Raw genomic sequence first — 20,936 nt, 5'->3', positions numbered from 1 at the left:
ACTGAAGTTACTGGAATTTGTGTCTCGCACCAGTTACAAACACCAGATTCGAGACACTGATTATACAGAGGGACTTGGATGACCGTGGGACTGCAGACTGTGTTATTATAAATGTCTCTACTAACTATCTGGATTTAGCCGTGAGTATAGCCTCAGCTGCTGATACGGCCTTAAACAACAACAACAACGGCAGCAGCACTCAAGGCTGCTTGTGTGTGAATGGTACTGTATAGTCATATATTGGGCCTAGCGCTGGGTATTTAATTAAAAATTAATCAAAACCAACATTCAGAACCTTGTATCAATATATATATATATATATCATATACTGTCCCCCTTCAAAACCATGCTACCAGATGTGTCCTCACGTGACTGCGCCCCGTCCCGTCTGGGACATGGAGGGGAACTTAAACATGAGCCAACTGAGCAACTCGAGCAGCTTCTGTAATCACTCATTAATCATAATTCAGAGATAATGTTGATTTGAGGTCGCCCAGCACTAACAGGGCATCTGTCTAGAGATCGGCCGATATGGGTTTTTCTCTAACCGATGCCGATGTTTAAAGGTCAGGGTCAGCTGATGGGCGATTATCAGAGTCAGAAATGCTTTATTAAATTACAGTTGCAACCGTTTGTGTAAAAATAAACACTATAAACTAAAATAAATGTATATAATATTTTTTTTTATATGGATATAGTAAAGATTTGTGCTGCCAATTTTCTTTTTTTCTTTTTTTTGGCCAGTATGTAGAAGTTTTCCACTTTATTTCCAGGCTAAAATGTCATTAAAAAATAATAATAAGTGGATGCGCAACATTTCTAAACTTGCCATCCTCATTCATCTTTATAAATACAAATTAATTAAACGATTAACTTCAAACACTAATATGTTAATCAAGCGAGCAGCTGCAGCGTTACGCCAGTTACGGTTCTGTTCTTTTCGGGTTTTTATTTTTATTTTTTTCACTAATTAAAGCAACACTTCTTAGTTTAGTAACCTGTAGTAATTATATGACCTCAGGACTTCTGAAATATCAGAATTAATATTTTACCTTTATCTACCAGGGCTGCTGTTACTGTTGTCTTTCTAAAACACAGCTGGGGCAGTGGTGGCTCAGCGGTTAGAGCGCCGGGATATCGATAACAGGGTTGTGGGTTCGATTCCCGGGCTCGGCAAGCTGCCACTGTTGGGCCCTTGAGCAAGGCCCTTTACCCTATCTGCTCCCCGGGCGCTGGAGTTGGCTGCCCACCGCTCTGGGTGTGTGTGTGTACTCACTGCCCCTAACACGTGTGTGTGTGTGAGTGTGTTCACTACCAGATGGGTTAAATGCGGAGGACACATTTCGCTGTACAGTGTACAGTGACAAATACGTGCACCTTTATCCTTTATCCTTTTATCCTTTAAAAGTTTTGGGCTCTTTCACATTCAGCAGCCGCACGTTCCCCCCACACCAATAACGCGGGGCTGCCCGCGGACGTGTCCGACTTTAAATCCGTGTACTGAACGCTGAGAACGGACAATATTTCTTTGCCCAATTTATAATAATAAATAAATATAATAATTTTATATATAAAAAACATCAGCCAGATATATCGCTCAATAATTTCTATTTCTTTTAAAATTCTGCCAGTACTTCCCCCACTGTGGGATATATCAGTCATATATCGGTCTGATATATCAGTCGACCTCTACCTCCGTCATTTTTTCTTCTCCTGTAAAGTTTAATAGAAATATGTTAATTAGTTGTTATCGCACAGTTCGTACTCCTCCACACACCCCTTCTGCCTAAATGATGTACTTTTAAAACTGTCCACCATTCGTAAAATTATACTGTCAGGGAATGGGATTACGTACGGGTTGGGAAATTGGCGGTCCAAATTTAGGAGAAAATGGATGAAAATCAGATGAAATTTATAAGAGGGAAGATAATCGTCATGTTGCCCAGCCCTATCTTTGGGTGGTCTTTACATTGAAGATTTCTCCACCCTGATCTGAGATTGTACTTCTATCACATGCTATCACAGCTTATGTTAATGTTATGTTAACTGTATTATTTATTATTATTATTATTATTATTATTTGAGGAAGCCTTAATAGACCCCCAGTAGAGCTTGTCTTAAGGTGTCCCACGTTAGGGCAGTTCTCCTGGTCTTAATCTTAGCTGGTAAAGCATATGGTGTCTACTTTTGTGTAGTTAGTTTGTTTCCTGAGGCGTGTGCTTCATGTTTTGCCATCCCTCACTGTGCTCAAGGCGTTGCCTTGTTGTTTGTTGTCTATTAGAGATCGTCTTGCCAACTGCCAGCTGTCTTCATCCCCCTTGAAGCCCTTGTAGACATTCATTATCGGCATTGTTTTAAGTGGCCTAACTTGTTCTGCTGTTTGACAGGTGGTGGTGGATTTTCTTGTGTAGAGATTTTTAATAAACACGTCTTAAGTATGTAATGGACCATTTTTTCTCACTGCCTGATTACAGACAAAATCAGATCCATACCAAGAGCCATTCCGGCTTCGAGTACAGCTCAGCTCACCATCCCTTAAGATGTACAGGCATGTGAAACATTAGGACACTCCCAGGAAAGCCCTTGTCTTTAACATGTTTGAACATTTGGACGGTTAATCTTCAGAGATGGAGGGAAATCTAAATGATCAGAACCTGGTTGGAGAGGATGATTCTGGAGGAGTCTGAGGTCTTATTTAAACCTCAGATGTTTAGTCTGGTCTGCTCTTGATGGTTGTTGAAGTGAGTGGTGAAGAAGATCACCATCATGGCCAGATCCAGAGAGCTCTCTGAGGCCTTCAGAAAGAAGGTTGCAGATACAGAGGAGTCTGGGAAGGGGTTTAGAAAGACCTCAGAACAGTTTTAGAAATCAGCCGCTGCTCCACTGTCCACTAAATCATATTTACAAGTGGAGAACATTTAGAAAACCTGGATCGGCCTGATCTTGATCCACTGTGTTAGTTGGGCCGTCTCTAGCCATCAGTGTAGACGTAATCAGACTCAGACTTAAGTTGAATGCTGATTTTTCAGAGATAACAACACAAGCCATGCAGTTTTAAACCACTGGAGGTGTTTTTCACCAAATCCTAAAGGTCTATAGCTTCAGATTGTTGGACATGGTGTTCAGCAGGACTTCCAACAACATGGGGAAACATCTACTGTGGTCGGTCCACTTAGGCCACAGATGGCGACTCTTTTGCATGTGAACTGATGTGGTAAAGTGATTTGTTTGTGAGGCAAGCAAGGTGCACCATCACGTAAACCTCACTATATGTCCAAATGTTTGTGGACATCCCTTCTAATGAATTCATGCATTCAGCTACTTTAAGTTGCACCCATTGCTGACACAGATGTGCAAATACACACAGACACAGCTTGTAGAGAAGAAGTACTGCTAATAGAATAGGACTCTCTGGAGCAGATCAATAAACATGAACCTTTCGGCACCATGCTGCCTAAAAGTGCCAGGCGTGGGCTAGTAGAGGGGTATAAAGCCCCCCAGCATTAAGTTGTGGAGCAGTGGAAGAACTGTGGATCTCCGGAATGATGGATGGTGCTCCGTCCAATACCTTTGGGATGAGGTGGGGTGGTGGTGATGACTATCATCATCATCATCATCCAACATCCTGAGCTCAGTTATGCTTGCGTCGCTGAATGTAGTCAAATTCTCTCTCAGCAATGCTCCTCCAAAATCTAGGAGAAAGACCACTTCCTTTAACAGTAGCGGCAGCAGGAGATACCCCAGATTTTGGAAGAGACAGTGAATGAACAGGTGTCCCAATACTTTTGTCTGTATTCTGTGTCTCCAGCACAAGCTGGTATGCTGTAGGAATGTGTGTTGCATTATTAAATCCATTGGTTGCATCCCATCTTAGTGCTTGTCCTGACGTTATGCGTTCTCTTTCTATTTCTTCTAGGATGAAACCGGTGCTTATTTGATAGACCGAGACCCAACCTACTTTGGTCCAGTACTCAATTATCTGAGGCATGGAAAGCTGGTGCTCAACAGAGGCCTTGCAGAAGAAGGTATGGTGGGAATACTGTAGTGTCTTGGGGTTAATTCATTAGGGCTGTGTATTGGCCGATATTGTGACATCCACAAGACCTCTGAAGGTGACCCGTGGTATCTGGCACCAAGACTAACATTAGCAGCAGGTCCTGTAAGTCCTGTAAGTCCTGTAAGTTGGGTAGGGCCTCCATGAGCAAGAACCTGAACCCTGTCACAGGTTCACTGGTTGCCCTTTTAACAACCACTTTTACGAAGTACTGACCACCGCATACCAGGAACACGCCACAAGACATGTCATGGCTGATCTATATATATTTGTGTGTGTGTGTGTGTGTGTGTGTGTGCATTCTTTGTTACTTAACTCGGTTCTTATCTGCCAGGTGTTCTGGAGGAGGCAGAGTTCTACAACATCACATCATTGATAAAACTAATCAAAGACAAAATCAGGGAGCGGGACTGCAAAACGGCTCAGGTGAGTGACGCCCGGTGTGGTTTGACCATAAATCGGACCAACAAGAGTTGACCGCACCCTTGATTTCCTTGTAGGTTGGTAGAACCACATCTTATCAAATGCCGTGGCTATTTTTTCCAGGACATATAATCATGCCACTCTTTTGAGGTCAGTGATTAGCACAGTCTGGCTGCCAAATTTAACATCCTATAGGAATAGCATGGAATGGGTAATGACTGTTACTCGCACAGCTCTCACTCCAACAGAGGCTGCTTCCACCTATGCTATTTTTATTAAAGCTCTTAAAATGCTTACAAGTCTGACATGGACTATACTGAAGCTGTTAATCTTCTAATTGTCATTATAATTATAGTCATTATTATAATTCACCATCACCGTTACTATTATCAATATTATTACTGCTCCCGCTAAGCATATCTGTGGTTATATCAGCACATTTGTGCATAAGAATAGACTTACACCATTTGGACAAAAGTATTGGGACACCTGCTCATTCATTGTTTCTTCTGAATCAAGGGTATTAAAAAGAGTTAATCCTGCTTTTGTTGGAGTCTCTGCTGTCCAGGGACGAAGGTCAGGCTTTCTACTAGTTGCTGTGAGGATTTGATTGCATTCAGTGACATTAGCGTTGGTTATTATCACAATAACACAGTTTATTTAGATAAAATATCATCATATTGCCCATTTCTACCTCTCCAACGCATCCCAAAAGTATTGGATGGAGCTCCATCGCCATCATTCCAGTGAACACAGTTCTTCCACTGCCCCACAGCTCAATGCTGGGGGCTTTATACCCCTCTACTAGCCCACGCCTGGCATTAGGCAGCATGGTGCCAATAGGCTCATGTGTATTTGCTTTAGAGAGTCCTATTCTATTGTCAGTACTTCTCTACAAAGACAGGACAAGCTGTGTATGTATGCATTTGCACATCTGTGTCAGCAGCAGTGGGTGCAACTTAAAGTAGCTGAATGCATTCATTTGAAGGGGTGTCCACAAACATTTGGACACGTGGTGTTAAGGTGATTTCTGTGGCTTTTCCTACTCAGTGTCTTGAGCGTGGACTGATGGGCAGAATGTGCATTTGAAAAGACTTGTATTTCCAACAGCCGACAAGGAATTGGTGCCATTTATGAAAAAGAAAGGTTTTGTCTTTGCTGAATCCCTCTTTCATCTCCTCCTAGCTTCCTGTGAAACATGTCTACAGAGTCTTGCAGTGCCAAGAGGAGGAGCTAACTCAGATGGTCTCCACCATGTCTGATGGCTGGAAGTTTGAACAGGTGAGCGTCTGATGTTGAGGAGAACCTGTGATTGACTTGAAAGGAGAAGCTTTGCACTGCTGATTAAAGTATTTAAAGTGAAGAACGTCAGTGTTTGAACCTTAGAAGCGAAACCAATAAACTGCCGCAGGTGATTGGTGGTGCTGACGGACCGTCTGGAGATACACGAGGTTTTGGGGGACTGTTTAATTTTCAAAATTCCGGGAGAAAAGTACCATGGTGTAAAAATAATATTTAGATATTAGATATAGATACTTTTCCTTGATTTAACAATTGAGCGTCACTATATATATATATATATATATATATATATATATATATATATATATATATATATATATATATATATAGACGCTTTGGTTAACTCAACGGATCGATTTATTTATAAAAAAAAAATAATAATAATAAAAACAAATATATAATTTTTTACAAATAAACAAATTTCTTTTATAAATTATTTATTTATAAACAAGAAAAATACAAATAATAACTATATATAATCTTATATTATTATTTTTCTTTTTTTTTATATAAATAAATTGCTCCCTCAGTAAATTGTACCCTCAATTTAATTAAAACGTCTCAATTGTCAATTGTTTTTATGGAGGGGACTGATTGTTATGACAAGTTAGATCAAATTAATGTTTATTTTATATATATATATATATGTGTGTGTGTGTGTGTATATGTTTTTGTTTTGTTGTTTTGTTTGTTTTGTTTATTATTATTATTATTATTTTATTAGTTGTATTGCTACTTTTAAGGCATATTTAAACTTTTTTTTTGGTAATTGTCTAAAAATAAATAAATAAATAAAAAAGGCATTGTGAAGTCGCTGGCAGGCCAGCTCTTCTCTAAAATCATCTGCGCTGTAAAGTAGCAGTGTATGGTGTTTCAGATCAGTTAAGCCTGACGTGGTAAATTGTAGGCTGCGGTTCTAGTTAGCTACGAAGACGCTGGCTTTGTTTTTAAAGTATAGGAGTCCGTTTTCCCCACGCAGGGAGGCTAGCTTATATATTGCCTTTTTTTCTTTGGGTGTGGTATTTCTCCTGGAAGCATGAAATGCATGTGAGGGAGACGGTAGCACTAGAGAGGAAGCGGCTGTTTGGAGTGGAAAGGTTGGGCGGGCATGTCTGAGCTGTTTTGTACATTAGGCTCTTCCTCTGGGATCACCACTGAGATGCGTGTGCACTTTCACCTGCCTGTGGGTAGACCGAAAATAAGGCCTTTATCTGCTGAGGTTCTCGCTTACTTTTCCATTCAGAGCCCTGTTACACACTTTTGCTTTATGTGACGTTTATTTTTGTATTTATATTTTTTTATATGCTAAAAAAAATGGCTTTTTAGAAAAAATATTGCTAAATAAGCCCAAGCTGAAGAGATTTACAGCAAATTTGGTGTTGCTTAATGGGAACCAACGCCACTTTTCCTGGGGTAGGCTAGGGTTTGATTCCTCAGCCAGGCAAACACACCACACTGCTCCAGTAAAAGTCCTTGGGTAAGACTCCTAACTCTGCAGTCTCCTCCACGTGGAAGAGCTCTGGATTAGACCATCAGACAAATGTCCTAAATGTGAGATGCAGGTCATGGTAGGATTTGGGTGACCTAAATAATTCGGTTAATGGTACGTATAGGGCTGGGCGATATGGTAAAAATACTGTAATCACAATATTTAAGGACATTATCACAATACATGTAATCACAGACTGAACACATCAGTATCAGATCCTCTTCTGTACAGAATACAGTAATTTATACTCAACATCTGCTGCTCTTCATCTAATGAACCCAGTCTAATTACACTGTTAGTAATGTTAGAAACCTGCAGCTGATCAGTGTTTATTAAGCATATTTAATATAGAACAGGATCCACAATATGCTTAGAAAAGCATTTAGTCCATAACGATAAGTAAATTTATCACAATACGAAAAAATATCGTCATATTGCCCAGCAGTTTTCTTGGCCGATTCCTATTTAATTATTTATTTATTTATTTATTTATTAGTTTTACATTTTTACGACTGGCCGATTCCCATTTTGGCCATTTTATATTTCTTTCTTTCTAAGAATTATAAATGACAGCATACAGAAACATATGTTCCACTTTACTCTAATATTAAGTATATATAAAATAAAAAAACAGCATGGTGAGCAGGATTAAGCTCAGCCATATGAAGCCTGAGTAAGACTGTCCATATATTTTATCTAAGGCATGCATCAGACTTTTAAAGCTGAAGCCTAAACAGTAGCGTTAACGGCTTCCGGTTGTGTTGTAATCAGCGGCTGAGGCTACTGCCCTTTCCTAAACACACCCAAAATTCACCCTCAACACACTCACCAGAGTTTCCACTCCATCCAGTTTAAACTTGTTCAGCTCCACCTGAAAAAAAAACCTCCGCCCATCATGTGTCAACCAATACAACGAGAGTTAAACTGAAGCGCCGCCGCTCGTACCAGCAGCGCAACACACACTATAACACACTCCCCAGCCCTAATTCTAGCCAGAAAGACATGGAAGAGGAAGTCCGAATGGGCTTGGTTTTAAAGCTCCACAGTTCTTAGGAGAGCCCATTATAGTGAATGTGCTGGTATAAAAAAAATATTTTATAAAAAAAATATTTATCATTTTCATTTCTTCTTCTATTTTTTTCTTTTTTTAATTAATTTTTTTATGATTATTTTTTATATATATAATGTATCCAATTTTCACCCATTTTCTCCCCAATTTGAACCGCCAATTACCCAACCCATACAAAACACCCCCTGACATCAGTAAGGGGTGACTAGCACACGCCCCCTCTCATTTTTCGAACTGCTGCCGATGCAACATTGCCGGGAAACCAACGCACCTTGTGGGAAGCACTGCAGATCCGGCTCCAACGCACCCATCTGCACCGCAGCGCAGCGATGTGGGGGGAGAGCACCATCTACCCACCCTGGAGAGAGCAAGGCCAGTCGTACTCTCTCAGGGCCCCGGCTGCCGATGGCTAACAGCATGACCGGGATTCGAACCCTGCGATCCTCTGATCATAATGACGGCGCCTTAGTCCGCTGGACCACCTGGGACCCTTTTTAGTCATATTTTTAATTATGTAGGATATGTAAACATGTTTATTGCTCTTTAAGAGGGTGTAATTGCATTAGAGTTGTTCGTCCAAAGCAAACAGATGTCATGGTGTTTTGTTTGTTCATATTTACATAGTCTCTCTCCCACTTTCTCTCTCTCTCTCTGTCCTTTTGTGTACTTTAACTGCTGCGTATCACCAGTATCATTAAGTCATCGTGTGGCCAGCACTCTCTAACCCTCTCCAGAAGTCTAACGCTCCTTTGTCTTTGTGCTCCTCCTTCCAGCTGGTCAGTATCGGCTCATCATATAACTATGGAAATGAAGACCAGGCAGAGTTCCTGTGTGTTGTCTCCAAGGAGCTGCATAATCAGTCATACGGCACGAGCAGTGAACCGAGTGAAAAGGCCAAGGTGAGCAACACCTGTGCTGCAGACACCTTCTGTGTGTAGTAGGAAGTGCAGGCATGAGCCGGGATTAAATTTTCATGGGGGTCCTGGGGTAATTCTCTCTTTCACGGGGGGCTCCTCTGCTTAACCCCGTCTGGGTCGACCATGTTGGTGTTTTTCTCGACCTCTGAGAAATTAACAGGTTGAATTACCTGCAGATTTTTGCTGAACTAGGATCGTTTTAGTCCCGTCTGGATCAGAGGTGCAACGACTAATCGATCAGATTAATTGGTAATTAATTTAATACCCATAGTGTCATAGTTGCCCGATTGTTTATCGTGCCAGGGAGCATGCCCACATATCTGCAGGTTCTGGTTCTGTCAGTGTGAGGAGTAGGAGTCTCAGACGGACTCAGGCTGAGTAGAGAGGTAATCATTCCACTCATCCTCTACATCACACATCATGACCATTTCAAAATAAAAGTCACTAATACAACCAAACAAACAGACCCTGCCAAAATAAAAGCCATTAATAAAAACGATCAAACAGACCCTGCCAAAATAAAAGCCATTAATAAAAACAATCAAACAGACCCTGTCACAATAAAAGTAAATAATAAAAGCAAACAGGCCCTGCCAAAATAAGTTACTAATAAAAAAGATCAAACAGACCCTGTCACAATAAAAATAAATAATAAAAGCAAACAGACCAGGCCAAAATAAAAGTCACTAATAAAAAACATCAAACAGACCCTGTCACAATAAAAATAAATAATAAAAGCAAACAGGCCCTGCCAAAATAAGTCACTTATAATAAAAAAAATAAGTCAAAATAAGTCACTAATACATACAAACAAATAGACCATGTCTAAATGAAAGTTCCTAATACAAACGAACACACAAACCTTGTCAAAACAAAGACAAATTGTGTTAAAATAAGTCACTAATATCAACGAACAAACGGACCGTGCTTAAAAGTCCCTAATTTTAAAAGGTTAAAACATAAGATTCAAAATAAGTCACTAATACAAACGGACCATGTCTAAATAGTAACTCTAATACTAACAAACAGACAGGTTCAGAATAAGTCACTAATACAAATGAACAAATGGACCGTGTCTAAATAAAAGCCCCTAATTTCAAAAGATTCAAACATAAGATTCAAAATAAGTCACTAATATAAACAAACAGACCGGTTCAAAAACTAACTAATACTAATACCAATGATTGAACAGGCTGCATCAAAATAAGTCAATAATACAAACAAACCAACGAATCATGCCAGACTAACATTCACTAATACCAACCAGCAAATGGACCGTGTCAAAATAAAAGTCAGTAAAACAAATTAACGACCAAAAACACATCTAAAGCAGACTCGGATTAAAGCAATAACACAAACTCCTTTTAAACAGAAAGCTGAAGTTGCTCCACAGCTCAGTGCTGGGGGGCTTTATACTCCTCTAGCCCACGCCTGACATTGGGCAGCATGGTGCCAATAGGTGCATGTTTATTTATCTGCTCCAGAGAGTCCTATTCTAGTGGCAGTACCTGTCTACAGGGACATGTGTGCATTTGCACATGTGTCAGCAATGAGTGCAACTTAAAGTAGCTTAATACATTCATCAGAAGGGGTGTCCACAAACATTTGGACATAGAGCGTGTGAATAAAACGCTAGCTTTATGGTTATCGGGCTCCTGGTGGGACGCATTCTGTTGATCCGCTGGACGAGGCGACGACTGCGGTGCTGCTGTAAGTGAGGAGACACCATTGCAGGTCGACTGTGAGGCTCCGAACACTCAGGAATTCAGACCTACTGTTGGAATAGTGTGCTCACTCTGCAGTGCATTTGTATTCCTGCATGCTTCGTCCGGAAGACGAGGACGGGATTGATGGTGGTGTACGTTAACCCTTTTAAAGCACCTCAGTAAAACGGTGAGGTCTCATCGGAGCTGTTAAGGTTCCTATAGATTCTGTAGCTCTCCCCGTTTGTCTCACGCTTGCTTTTCTGCTCTTTGCTCAAGCCCATTAGTCCCAGTCAGACTAGAATCACCCTCCGCTCGTCCAATCTTCTCCCCATCGTTATCTGACACAGGGCTGAGTTAATGATGGAAAGCCTCCTCAATATTTAACGACCTCCCCATCAGCAGCTTGTGCCTCGCAAGAACCTCTCTCTCCTGAAAACGTCCCTGCGCCGCTCCTCTCTCGAATTCAGTCCAGCGTTCCGGCTCATTTAGTGCATTATTAATGTGTAATATTGTTTAATGCTATGGGCAGAGGCGTTGTAGAGTTTATGCTCTTGGGTAGTTCCTCAGTGCACCAGGGCGAGCGCATAGCACAGAAAAATCAATATCAGCACAATATCAGTCATGCATTAACCTCATATCTCCAAAATGGCAACTTTATACCAATCAGCCAGAACATTAGTACCAGGTGAAGTTCAAAACGCTGGATTATATCCAGTGGCTGTAGTCAGATAGACCCGTCAGATCGGTCAGTGACCCAGCAAGCATTAGATTTTGAGACACTCTGACAAGAACATCTCTAAAATATCATGTCCTTTTCACCTACCAGGGGTCATGGACCCCTAAGGCCCCTCATTAGTGCGATCCATGGAGGTCTCACCTCCCAACCTGCAGGACTTTATTTATTTATTTATTCATTTATTTTAAAGTATCTGCTGCTAACGTTGGTCTCAACGCCAGAGACCACAGGACACCTTCAGAGGTCTTGTGGAGTCTCCATGCTTCGAACGGTCAGACCTGTTGTGGCGGCACAAGGGGGACGTGCTCATGTTGGGCAGGTGGTGCTAATGTTATGGCTGATGGGTGCATAGGTGAAGGAAGTCTATGTAAAAAGATTTATCTCCAAGTCTAACTCCAAATTTTGGAGCATCCAAAGAACATATGCCAGATTAACGTCGTATCAAAAAGTAAAAAAATAGCAGAAATGGAGATACAAGGTTTTCAAGCTGATTGATTGAGCTGGTATTTATATTTTTTCGTTTTTACTCAATTAATTTAATCATGATTAATTGAATTAAATGAATTTTGTTTCCACAGATCCTCCAAGAACAAGGCTCTCGGATGTGAAGCGGCTCTGCTTTCCATGGCTTGGTCCTGCCGGTGCTGAGCGTGATGACATGCAGGAGGTCTCAGTGGGAGATCTCCTCCTTTTTTGATTTGGGGTAAACGACACATGTTTGCGCCTGCGTGGCAAAGCTGGACTGTTTTTATTTCTTACGTTATGGAAGAAAACGGATGGGTTTGTTTTGGCAATACGAAAGGCAGGAATATCTAGGCTACGCGCTGAGCTGAGAGGGCCTCCTTCATATCTGGTCCGCAGTTTACTCAGGGTCTCATTGACTTACCGAAATTACGTTAATCATGAATCCTACAGTCCAATTTCTGTTCCCACAAATATATCAAGATACGTAAAGTAACGTCAACGTAGAACCGTAATGGAGAAGGGAGTAGAACTGTGTTTTTTGCTATGATTTTGTTTGTTTGTTTGTTTGTTTTTTGTTTGGGTTTTTTTCTAAGGGGAATTGTTACCAGATGCTACCATGGGATCTCATGAATGGTGTTGACCAGTGAAGGCTTTTTTTTTTAGTTTGTGTTTCTTGCATCTAAACAAACAAGGATCTTGTATTTCAGCATGTACCTAGAACCAGAGGTGATCAAATATAAAGTCCTCTTCCACCTGCATAGTGTTAGTCAGTTTTCCTACCAGAGACGAGAGAAGGTCCATATCAAGGTCACAGTACCAAACTTTATTTTTTATTATTATTATTATTATTTTTGTTTTATAAATCTTTTTAAGAAGCGTATTTATTTTTGAAAGTGGTCGTCTTGCTGCGGTGAGAAAGAAAGAACAAGACGGAAACGTCTAAAGGCTGCGCTGAACTTTGTCTTCCATCCTTGGGTTCATTCCAAATGGTTTGCAGTTAAACTGGAACTGTTTTATATAGAAGTGTGTGTGTGTGTGTGTGTGTGTGTGTGTATCGCGCTGTCACTCAAAACTCTTGTATCATCATCATCTTTTTGTTTTATACAGTTTTTCATGTTTTGACATATTGTGAATCTGGCAGTTGATCTTTATATCGTGTCAAAAGGTCCTGATAAACGGACCAATAGAAACTCTCCAAAATTACTTGGGATGAATTCTTTTCCATTGACTTCCATTGAAAGTTGAGAAGGTTTTTTCCTTCTCCTGTAAAGCTGCAGTTTTTTGTGACAGCGACGATATATATATATATATATATATATTATAGATAGATATACTTGGTAGTTTCAGAGAGGGGTTTTTACTGATGGACTAAGACTGGCGAGGGAGGACCTTAAGTTGTTGAGTCTTTTTTTTTTTTATTATTATTATTATTATTTTATATGTATAAATACTTTTGGCAGATATTGTGTTTTTCAGATGACTGGTCAATCAGATCAGGTCAATTTTTTTTTTTTGCTTCTGCCAGAAAACTAGAAAACTGCTTCATTAGTTAAATGACAGTGACTGTTATTAGGTGTTCTTGACTTTAATTTTTATAGTTTAGCAAAAGGAGAAGGACACTTGTTTTTGTTGCCATCGCGCGAAACAAGACAACACACTTACTCTAGGGAAGCATCGATGCCACCAGCTGGAGTTAGTTCTGACCCAGCGTGACCTTAATCATTGTAAATCATTCTCATTTCAACAGCTGAGAGTTCATTTGGACCCCGGCAGCTTGGTTCACTTAGAGCAGGGCTCCTGGAGGACCGCCCGCCCTGCACGCTTTAGTGTGTGCTCTGATCCCAATGGACCCAATCCAGCTAATCGGGTCATTAACTAGCCCTTCCTGCCTGAGGTGAAGGTGGTGTGTTGGAGCAGGAAACCACTACAATGTGCAGGACAGAGGGTCCTCCAGGACCAGGGTTGGGCTACGTTCACACTACCAGGCTGGCTAAATCTTTTTTATTATTATTTATTATATTTTTTTAAGGGACACAGATCCAAGTCTTTCAGGGCTATGTGGACAGGTCGCTTCTGATCTTTTCCAGAGGTCCTCTTTTTGTTCTGTTGGCATCTGAACACAGCAGAATGCAGCATACGTAGGCGTGTCGAGGGCAGGTTTACATTACGGACGGATGCAGGTCACACCTGGTCACTTTGTAGGTCTTGAGTATCGGGATATTACCTGGAGAAGGTCGAGCCACAATAATAATAATAAAAAAGGTTAGTTAAAGGTTAAACACATCCTAGACTTATTTACACCAGATACAAATCCCATCACACCAATCCGATCACTCAGACCACTTCAGGAGACGCATCTGAGCCACGATTCAGCAGTGTAAACGCACATCGGCCTCTCCAATGCCTCACCAATTCCAGCACGACCCCAACCCCTCCCAAAACAATAAAAAAAAAACGGAGGAAATTTGCATATTCCATTACACAGTAATCAGATTTCAGTCTGACCAACCCGGAGACGCGTTTGACTACCAAATGTAAACGCATGCAGCTAAGATCTTGTCCAGCTACTATTCCCATGGAGTGACCAGGTGTGAACAGAGGCTCACATTTATGAATGTGAACCATCAAGGTCGCCCAGTCCGATCTGAGCCCAGGCTTGTACCGAGGCTTGTAATGTGAACGTAGCCTCGGAGGACTGTAATCAGAAGTGTATTGACTGGATTTTGGGTTTCGGTTCGTTTGTACGTGTGATTTTACGCCCCATGTCTAGCGTATGGGGACGTCTTCAGACTGTAGCAGTACACAATCCAATTCTTTTTATTTTGAAGGTTTTTCTTCGCTACACAATCACTTTGCTTGGGTTCAGCTCTTTTGTAGTTGAGTATCTTCTGGAATGCACATGATCTGTTTATAAAACCTAATTTTTGACAATGTTGCCTTTAATTGATGACCAACAAAATGTCAGTTTCATTTTGAATGGCGGTCAGGGGACAAAAAAAAACCTAAAAAGCGTATCACTTTGAGGCTACGAGCATATCTTGTTGCCGTTGTATATAAACTAAAGAGCGGACTATACAGATGTTATCAGTGCATGCTATTTTCTCATAGGTCTTTCTTTCTCGCACACAAACACTCACACAAACACAAAGGGCTTTCAATAGTGGAATACAAGCTATAATAACTCGTGCGGAGGCCCGTCCGGCCTCTCTATATCGCCTGATCAAGGCTACGTTTACATGATGGTGTGTTTTTCGTTTTTGTTTTTTAACATTATTATTTTTTCCTCTTCTAATCGAAAACCTTTCGTGTTTACTTACCTTGACTATGTGGCACCACCGTGTTGTTTTGGCTGGTTTGGAAAACCTCTATGTTTACATTTTCCTCTTTAAGCGAATAACCTAGTTAGTTTCTGTCACCCTGGTGTCTTTTATTATTATTATTATTATTATTATTTTCCTCATTTTTTTCAACCCTCTTCAGTGGCGTGACGAGTCGCTTGCTCACTGAGTGTCTCAGTGTCATGTGAAATGTGCCTCCGCGGCGCATGGCGCCTCCAGGCCACGCTGACCACTCGAGAAAACCCTGGACCGCGTCGGGCATCACAGCGCTGTAAATGTTTATTATGTTATTTCTAATTTTTTTATTATTATAAACACTCCTTTTTACGTCTACCACATATATGTATACACACACACACACACACTGTTGCGCGCATGCAGCGAGTCTGACTGGCCTAGCATGTGCGCTCAGACCCACCTCTTCCACTGAAGAACACTATTTCAGTCCACAGTCACATTTCAGGTGCCCCCTTCTTCTTTCGCTCTGCTGTTTTCAGAGCGGAGGAGTACAGAGCTAATCCTTAATGGGCACAGATGTGTCTGTACTGAGGCTGCTGTGGACTGCCGTCTCGGTTTAAGATGCATAAATTTTTTTTTTGTTGTTGGTTTTCATTGGAGCGTGCAATCTGCAAAAACGTATTTAAAAAAAAAAAAGTAAACAAATACAAACAAACAAAAAAAAAAAAACACAAATCGAGCAGACGCAGACCGAAATGCCTTCTGCTCCACTTTGTCACTGCTGTTCCTATACTACTATCCTATCAAATGTTTTTGTATTTGTATTTTTTTATGCTTAAAATTTGTGTATACACATAGTATATTATTATATATATGTAACTGCAAGTTAACAACTGGGGGAAAATGTATATGACGGTAATGCTAGAACCAGGTCAACCTAAATAAAAACGTTGAATTCAAACATTGTATCTTTGCGCGTTTGTGGTTTTTAAAAAGCATTTTATTTAATTTTATTTAATTTTATTTAATTTTATTTTATGTAATTTAATTTAATTTAATTTAATTTTATTTTATGTAATTTAATTTAATTTTATTTTATTTAATTTTATTAAAAGTCTGCTATTCGGTGTAACCTTCCACTTAGCTTCGGTCTTAAAGCTGCATCATGTGAGAGCTAAAATCCTGTACGGTGCGAGTATAGGTCCAAAGTGTCCATGACCCTGGTTGTCCTTCCTTGGAGCACTTGGTGCTGATCACTGCCTGATGTTTTGGAGATTTGGATTCTGACTAGAGCTGGAAAATATGACGATATTTTATCGTATTATGATAAATTGTGTTATCGTGATGACAATAATAAACACTGTGTGTTGAGGGTGAATTTTGGGTGTGTTTAGGAAAGGGCAGTAGCCTCAGCCGCTGATTACAACACAACCGGAAGCCGTTAACGCTACTGTTTAGGCTTCAGCTTTAAAAGTCTGATGCATGCCTTAGATAAAATATATGGACAGTCTTACTCAGGCTTCATATGGCTGAGCTTAATCCTGCTCACCATGTATCAGAAATGCAAAACAGCAGAACTGCCTCAACATCAAACCTACGTCTTTGGCTTTTAGGTGTAAAGATGATAAGAAGATAATGTAGGGGTGAAAAGGTCATATTTCTAAATAATAATTCAGAATTCATTTGGAGTATAAATGGTAGGTTGTAGCTGTAATTATCAATAATTAATAATTAGTTCTGATCAGAGGAGGACGGGTCGGGTCCCCCTTGTGAGTCTTGGTTCCTCCCAAGGTTTCTTCCTCCAGCTCTGAGGGAGTTTTTTTTTTTTCCTTGCCACAGTGGTCTTTGGCTGCTCACTGGGGGTCTTAGGTTTTCATGTCTTTTTACTAATTACTGATTAGTTTGTGACAACAACAGATGTAAAAAGCTATACAAATAAATTTGATTTGATGAATTGATCAATTCCCTTACACAGATGACACGGTGCAGTGATCCAGTTTGAACAGCAGAGGGCGTGCTTAAACTGTTTTTATTTTTTTACAGCTCTAAGCTATTTTATATATATGAGTAATATATATATATATATATATATATTACTCATAACATTAGGTTATAAAGGATGGACTGCCACTAATGTCCAATGTGCCTGTGATGAATCTGAATGGCTTTCCCACCCCTTCCTCCCCCTCATTCATCAGTCCTTTTTCCTGGAGTCCAGCACAGTTTGGAGATCTTCCTGCTCAGATGGCTCTAATTCAGCTCAGCTGTTAACTACAGGTGTGTCTGAGCTGGAAAGTCACCAAACAGTGCTTGACTCCTGCCCTCCAGAACTGATGAGCCCGGCCTTACAGGTTTAAGGAGCGATTAGCATGAGTCAGGCTCCACGCCTGAAGACTTCCAGCACAAATCCTAGCGGCTTCTGCAGACGGCCGGCCGGCTCTGATGTCCTGCGTGAGTGAAAAACGAAACATCTCGTCTGTAGTCTGTCTTTAGTGTGGTCTACAGCTGTAAATCCAGCTGCTACACAATACACACGGTATGGACAAAAGTATTGGGACACCTGCTCATTTATTGTTTTTTCTGAAATCAAGGGTATTAAAAAGAGTTGACTGATGATGACAGTAACAGCCTCTACTGTCCAGGGAAGAAGGCTAGGCTTTCTACTAGCATTGCTGTGAGAAATTGATTGCGTTCAGCGACATAGACATTAGTGAGACCTAACTCTCCAACTCGACGTGGAAGGAAAATGCAGTGGGTCTGGATTTATGACGTAACCAGATTTTGCCCCAAACTCCTCCTCCTGGCCCTGAAGCCCCTTAAATACACCCCTGCTTCTCAGTTCAACTCAATAACGTCGCACCCACCTCCACCCTGTCCCATCCCTTTCCTCCATCACTCACCACACTAAGGTCGGGGAGGGGTCCGGCTTCACGCACAGACCACAAAAAAGCCAAAAGCCAAAAATATTCTCTGAGTCTAGCCAATAAGCACAGAAGATACTGAGTAGCTCATAGAAAGGCCTGCAGTCTGGGGAGATTTGCAAGGCTAGTGTACCCCAAATGATAAGCGCCCATTCTGTCTTTATATATTATTTTTATATATTGCAGATATCTGAAGAACACTTTGACCAAGCCAAGAACCATCAGTTCAACTAAAGAACCCTCGAGGAACACCCCCCCCCCCCCCCCCCTCGGTTTTGTAATGGTGCAATGATTCCTACATAGCAATTTAAAGTATTATTAATGGGAGAACTGGTGAGCTAACACCACATGGGAGGCCGAGGTTCAATTCCTGGTCTCTGTGACAATGCTACATTGGCCCACCTCACTCCATTAACCACATACGGCCCATTGGCTTCGGTAGATGAATTTCTGCAAGTAGGGCACTTGGCTGATGTTGAAATAGCATCCCACAGTTCATCCTTTGAGGAAAACGGATCTCCAGAGGCATACATTTGTTGCCTGATGATGCTCCATAAGATTCCAGTCAGATGAAGATGCTGGCCACTCAATCAGACAGCCTTTTTAAAAGCCCACTTTCATCAAGTACTCCTCCGTCTTCTTGGCAGCAGTTGTGCGGTAAAGTGCCAGAGGCCTACCAAGAAGCTGAGCTGCAGTCAACCTAAGACCTTCAGGAAGTCATGAGGGACCAACCAGCTCAAGGTATCCCGGCCATGAGACCAGCAGGAGGAGGTATCTCATTTCTGACCCGTCCATCAGGTCCATCAGCATTCATCTGGCACTCCTCAAAAAAAACCGTACGGCGTGGATGTTTGGGCCCATCGAGGTTTCCAAGGCGGAGGATTGTCTCACTATTTGGACAAAAGTATCGGGACACATTGCACCTACAGATGCTTTTATAACGCATAGGCATTATTAATATGGAGCTGGTCCCCCTTTGCTCTGAGCTCTACCAGCAGCAGCAGGTCTGGAGCTCTGCAGTTATTGAGTCAGTTGGAGGCTTTTCTGCACTCTGCTCTGAGCTCAGCACTCGGCCCTGACCCCGCTCTGTAACTTTACGTGGTCTGACAGACACTCGGTGGACACTGAGCTGCTCTTTGTGAGCTGTTCCTCCTAAACTCTTCCACTGTTCAATAATAACACCACTCACAGCTGATGGAGGAAGATCTAGGAGGGAAGGTCTAAATTTCACCAGCTGACTTGCTGTTGTTGGTGCAGCGGTGTCTCCTATTACATACAGAACCACGCTGGAGTTCAGGGAGCTCTTCAGAACCTCCCGTTCTTTCACTGATGTGTGTAAGAAAGGCAGACTGCAGGGCTAGGGGCTTGATTTTACCCACCTGAGACAATAGGACTAAATGAAATGCCTGAATTCACTCATTAAGAGCTGTGTCCCAATACTTTTGTCCATAGTGCATCTGTTTGAAATTTCACATGAAATTTCTGAAACTTCTCAGCGTCCTGAGAGGAGACAGATATGCAAGAACTAAAAAGAGGTAGATGTCTTCATGCTGTTTGATTGCACACAGCAGGCACTCCTGCAGAACATGGGAACCTTACCTCTGCAGGTGCTCCACTCCCTTAAGTCTTAAACATGCTGAGGCACGCTCTGGGCCTTTTGTAGTTTTTGTAAACAGCAGTGAGGGAATGCCCCCGCACTCCCAATGAGTTCCTGCATTTTTTTTTTTAGCTTTTGGGGCATAGCAACAAACCAGCCAATCCCTCCAGGCTCTGCACGAGGGGCTGGATATTCTATTGGCTGCGAGGAGTTTGTGTCTGAATTCACTCAGGCTGAGTTTGGCAGAGACACGGCGAGGCAGCATTGCTGACAGGAAGCTCCTCAAACAAGAGACCCCCACATCATCTTGGCCCGGTCAACTGCAGCTGCCCGAGACTCAGATTATGCTCTGCAAAGAGAAGAGAGGAGGATGCTGTGGATGATGGGTGGGGTTCTAGTGAGGGGCTTACTCTCCAGCTCTGTTCATACATAAATACATTAGAGGTCATTGTACTGTTTTTATTTTAACACATATTATTTTTTTAAAAACACATTTTTAACATTTAAATAATAATAATAATAAACATAATTAATTTAATTGTTTGGGAATATTATTATTATTATTATCTCCACTATTCTATTTTATTTTAATTCTGTTATTTTATTAGTTTTTTTTTTCTTCCGTGTGCGTTAGCATTAGCATTAGCATTAGCCTCCACTTGGTTCTGAATGGGTTCTTCAGTGCTGGTTTATAAACAGAGAAATGCGAGCGAGCGGTTCTGCGGTTCTCCCGCTGGTAAAACAGAGCGTTTCAGTGAGGGTTTTATAAAGGGTCAGATATTATGGTCTGTTTTCAGGTTCCACTGTAAAATAGCTCCACACTGCAGAACCTCAGCTCCTTTATTTACCTTCTGAGAACGTCCACACTGCTGCTGCTGCAGACAGCTGGGCTATAGTGTCCATTAATGACGACTCGAGGACAACAGATGGCGCTCTGATCACTGGGGTTAAAACTAAGACT

General features: G+C 41.3%; 1 protein-coding gene across 1 annotated transcript in view; it reads left to right on the top strand.

Moving 5' to 3' along the window:
- The window catches only part of kctd5a (potassium channel tetramerization domain containing 5a), an 18,767-nt gene extending 2,344 nt beyond the window's left edge, over positions 1–16,423 (top strand). Inside the window, exons 2-6 of the mRNA XM_072676421.1 lie at positions 3,917–4,025; positions 4,389–4,480; positions 5,663–5,758; positions 9,111–9,236; positions 12,275–16,423. Of these exons, the coding sequence (XP_072532522.1) occupies positions 3,917–4,025; positions 4,389–4,480; positions 5,663–5,758; positions 9,111–9,236; positions 12,275–12,304 (453 nt within the window). The 3' untranslated portion in view covers positions 12,305–16,423. The remainder of the gene's footprint in view (positions 1–3,916; positions 4,026–4,388; positions 4,481–5,662; positions 5,759–9,110; positions 9,237–12,274) is intronic.
- The last annotated feature ends 4,513 nt before the right edge of the window (positions 16,424–20,936 follow it).

Source organism: Salminus brasiliensis, chromosome 3 (assembly GCF_030463535.1).
Source record: "Salminus brasiliensis chromosome 3, fSalBra1.hap2, whole genome shotgun sequence".
NCBI lineage: Eukaryota > Metazoa > Chordata > Actinopteri > Characiformes > Bryconidae > Salminus > Salminus brasiliensis.
Note: the sequence above shows the minus strand (reverse complement) of the source record. Positions and strands in the feature narration are given on the sequence as shown.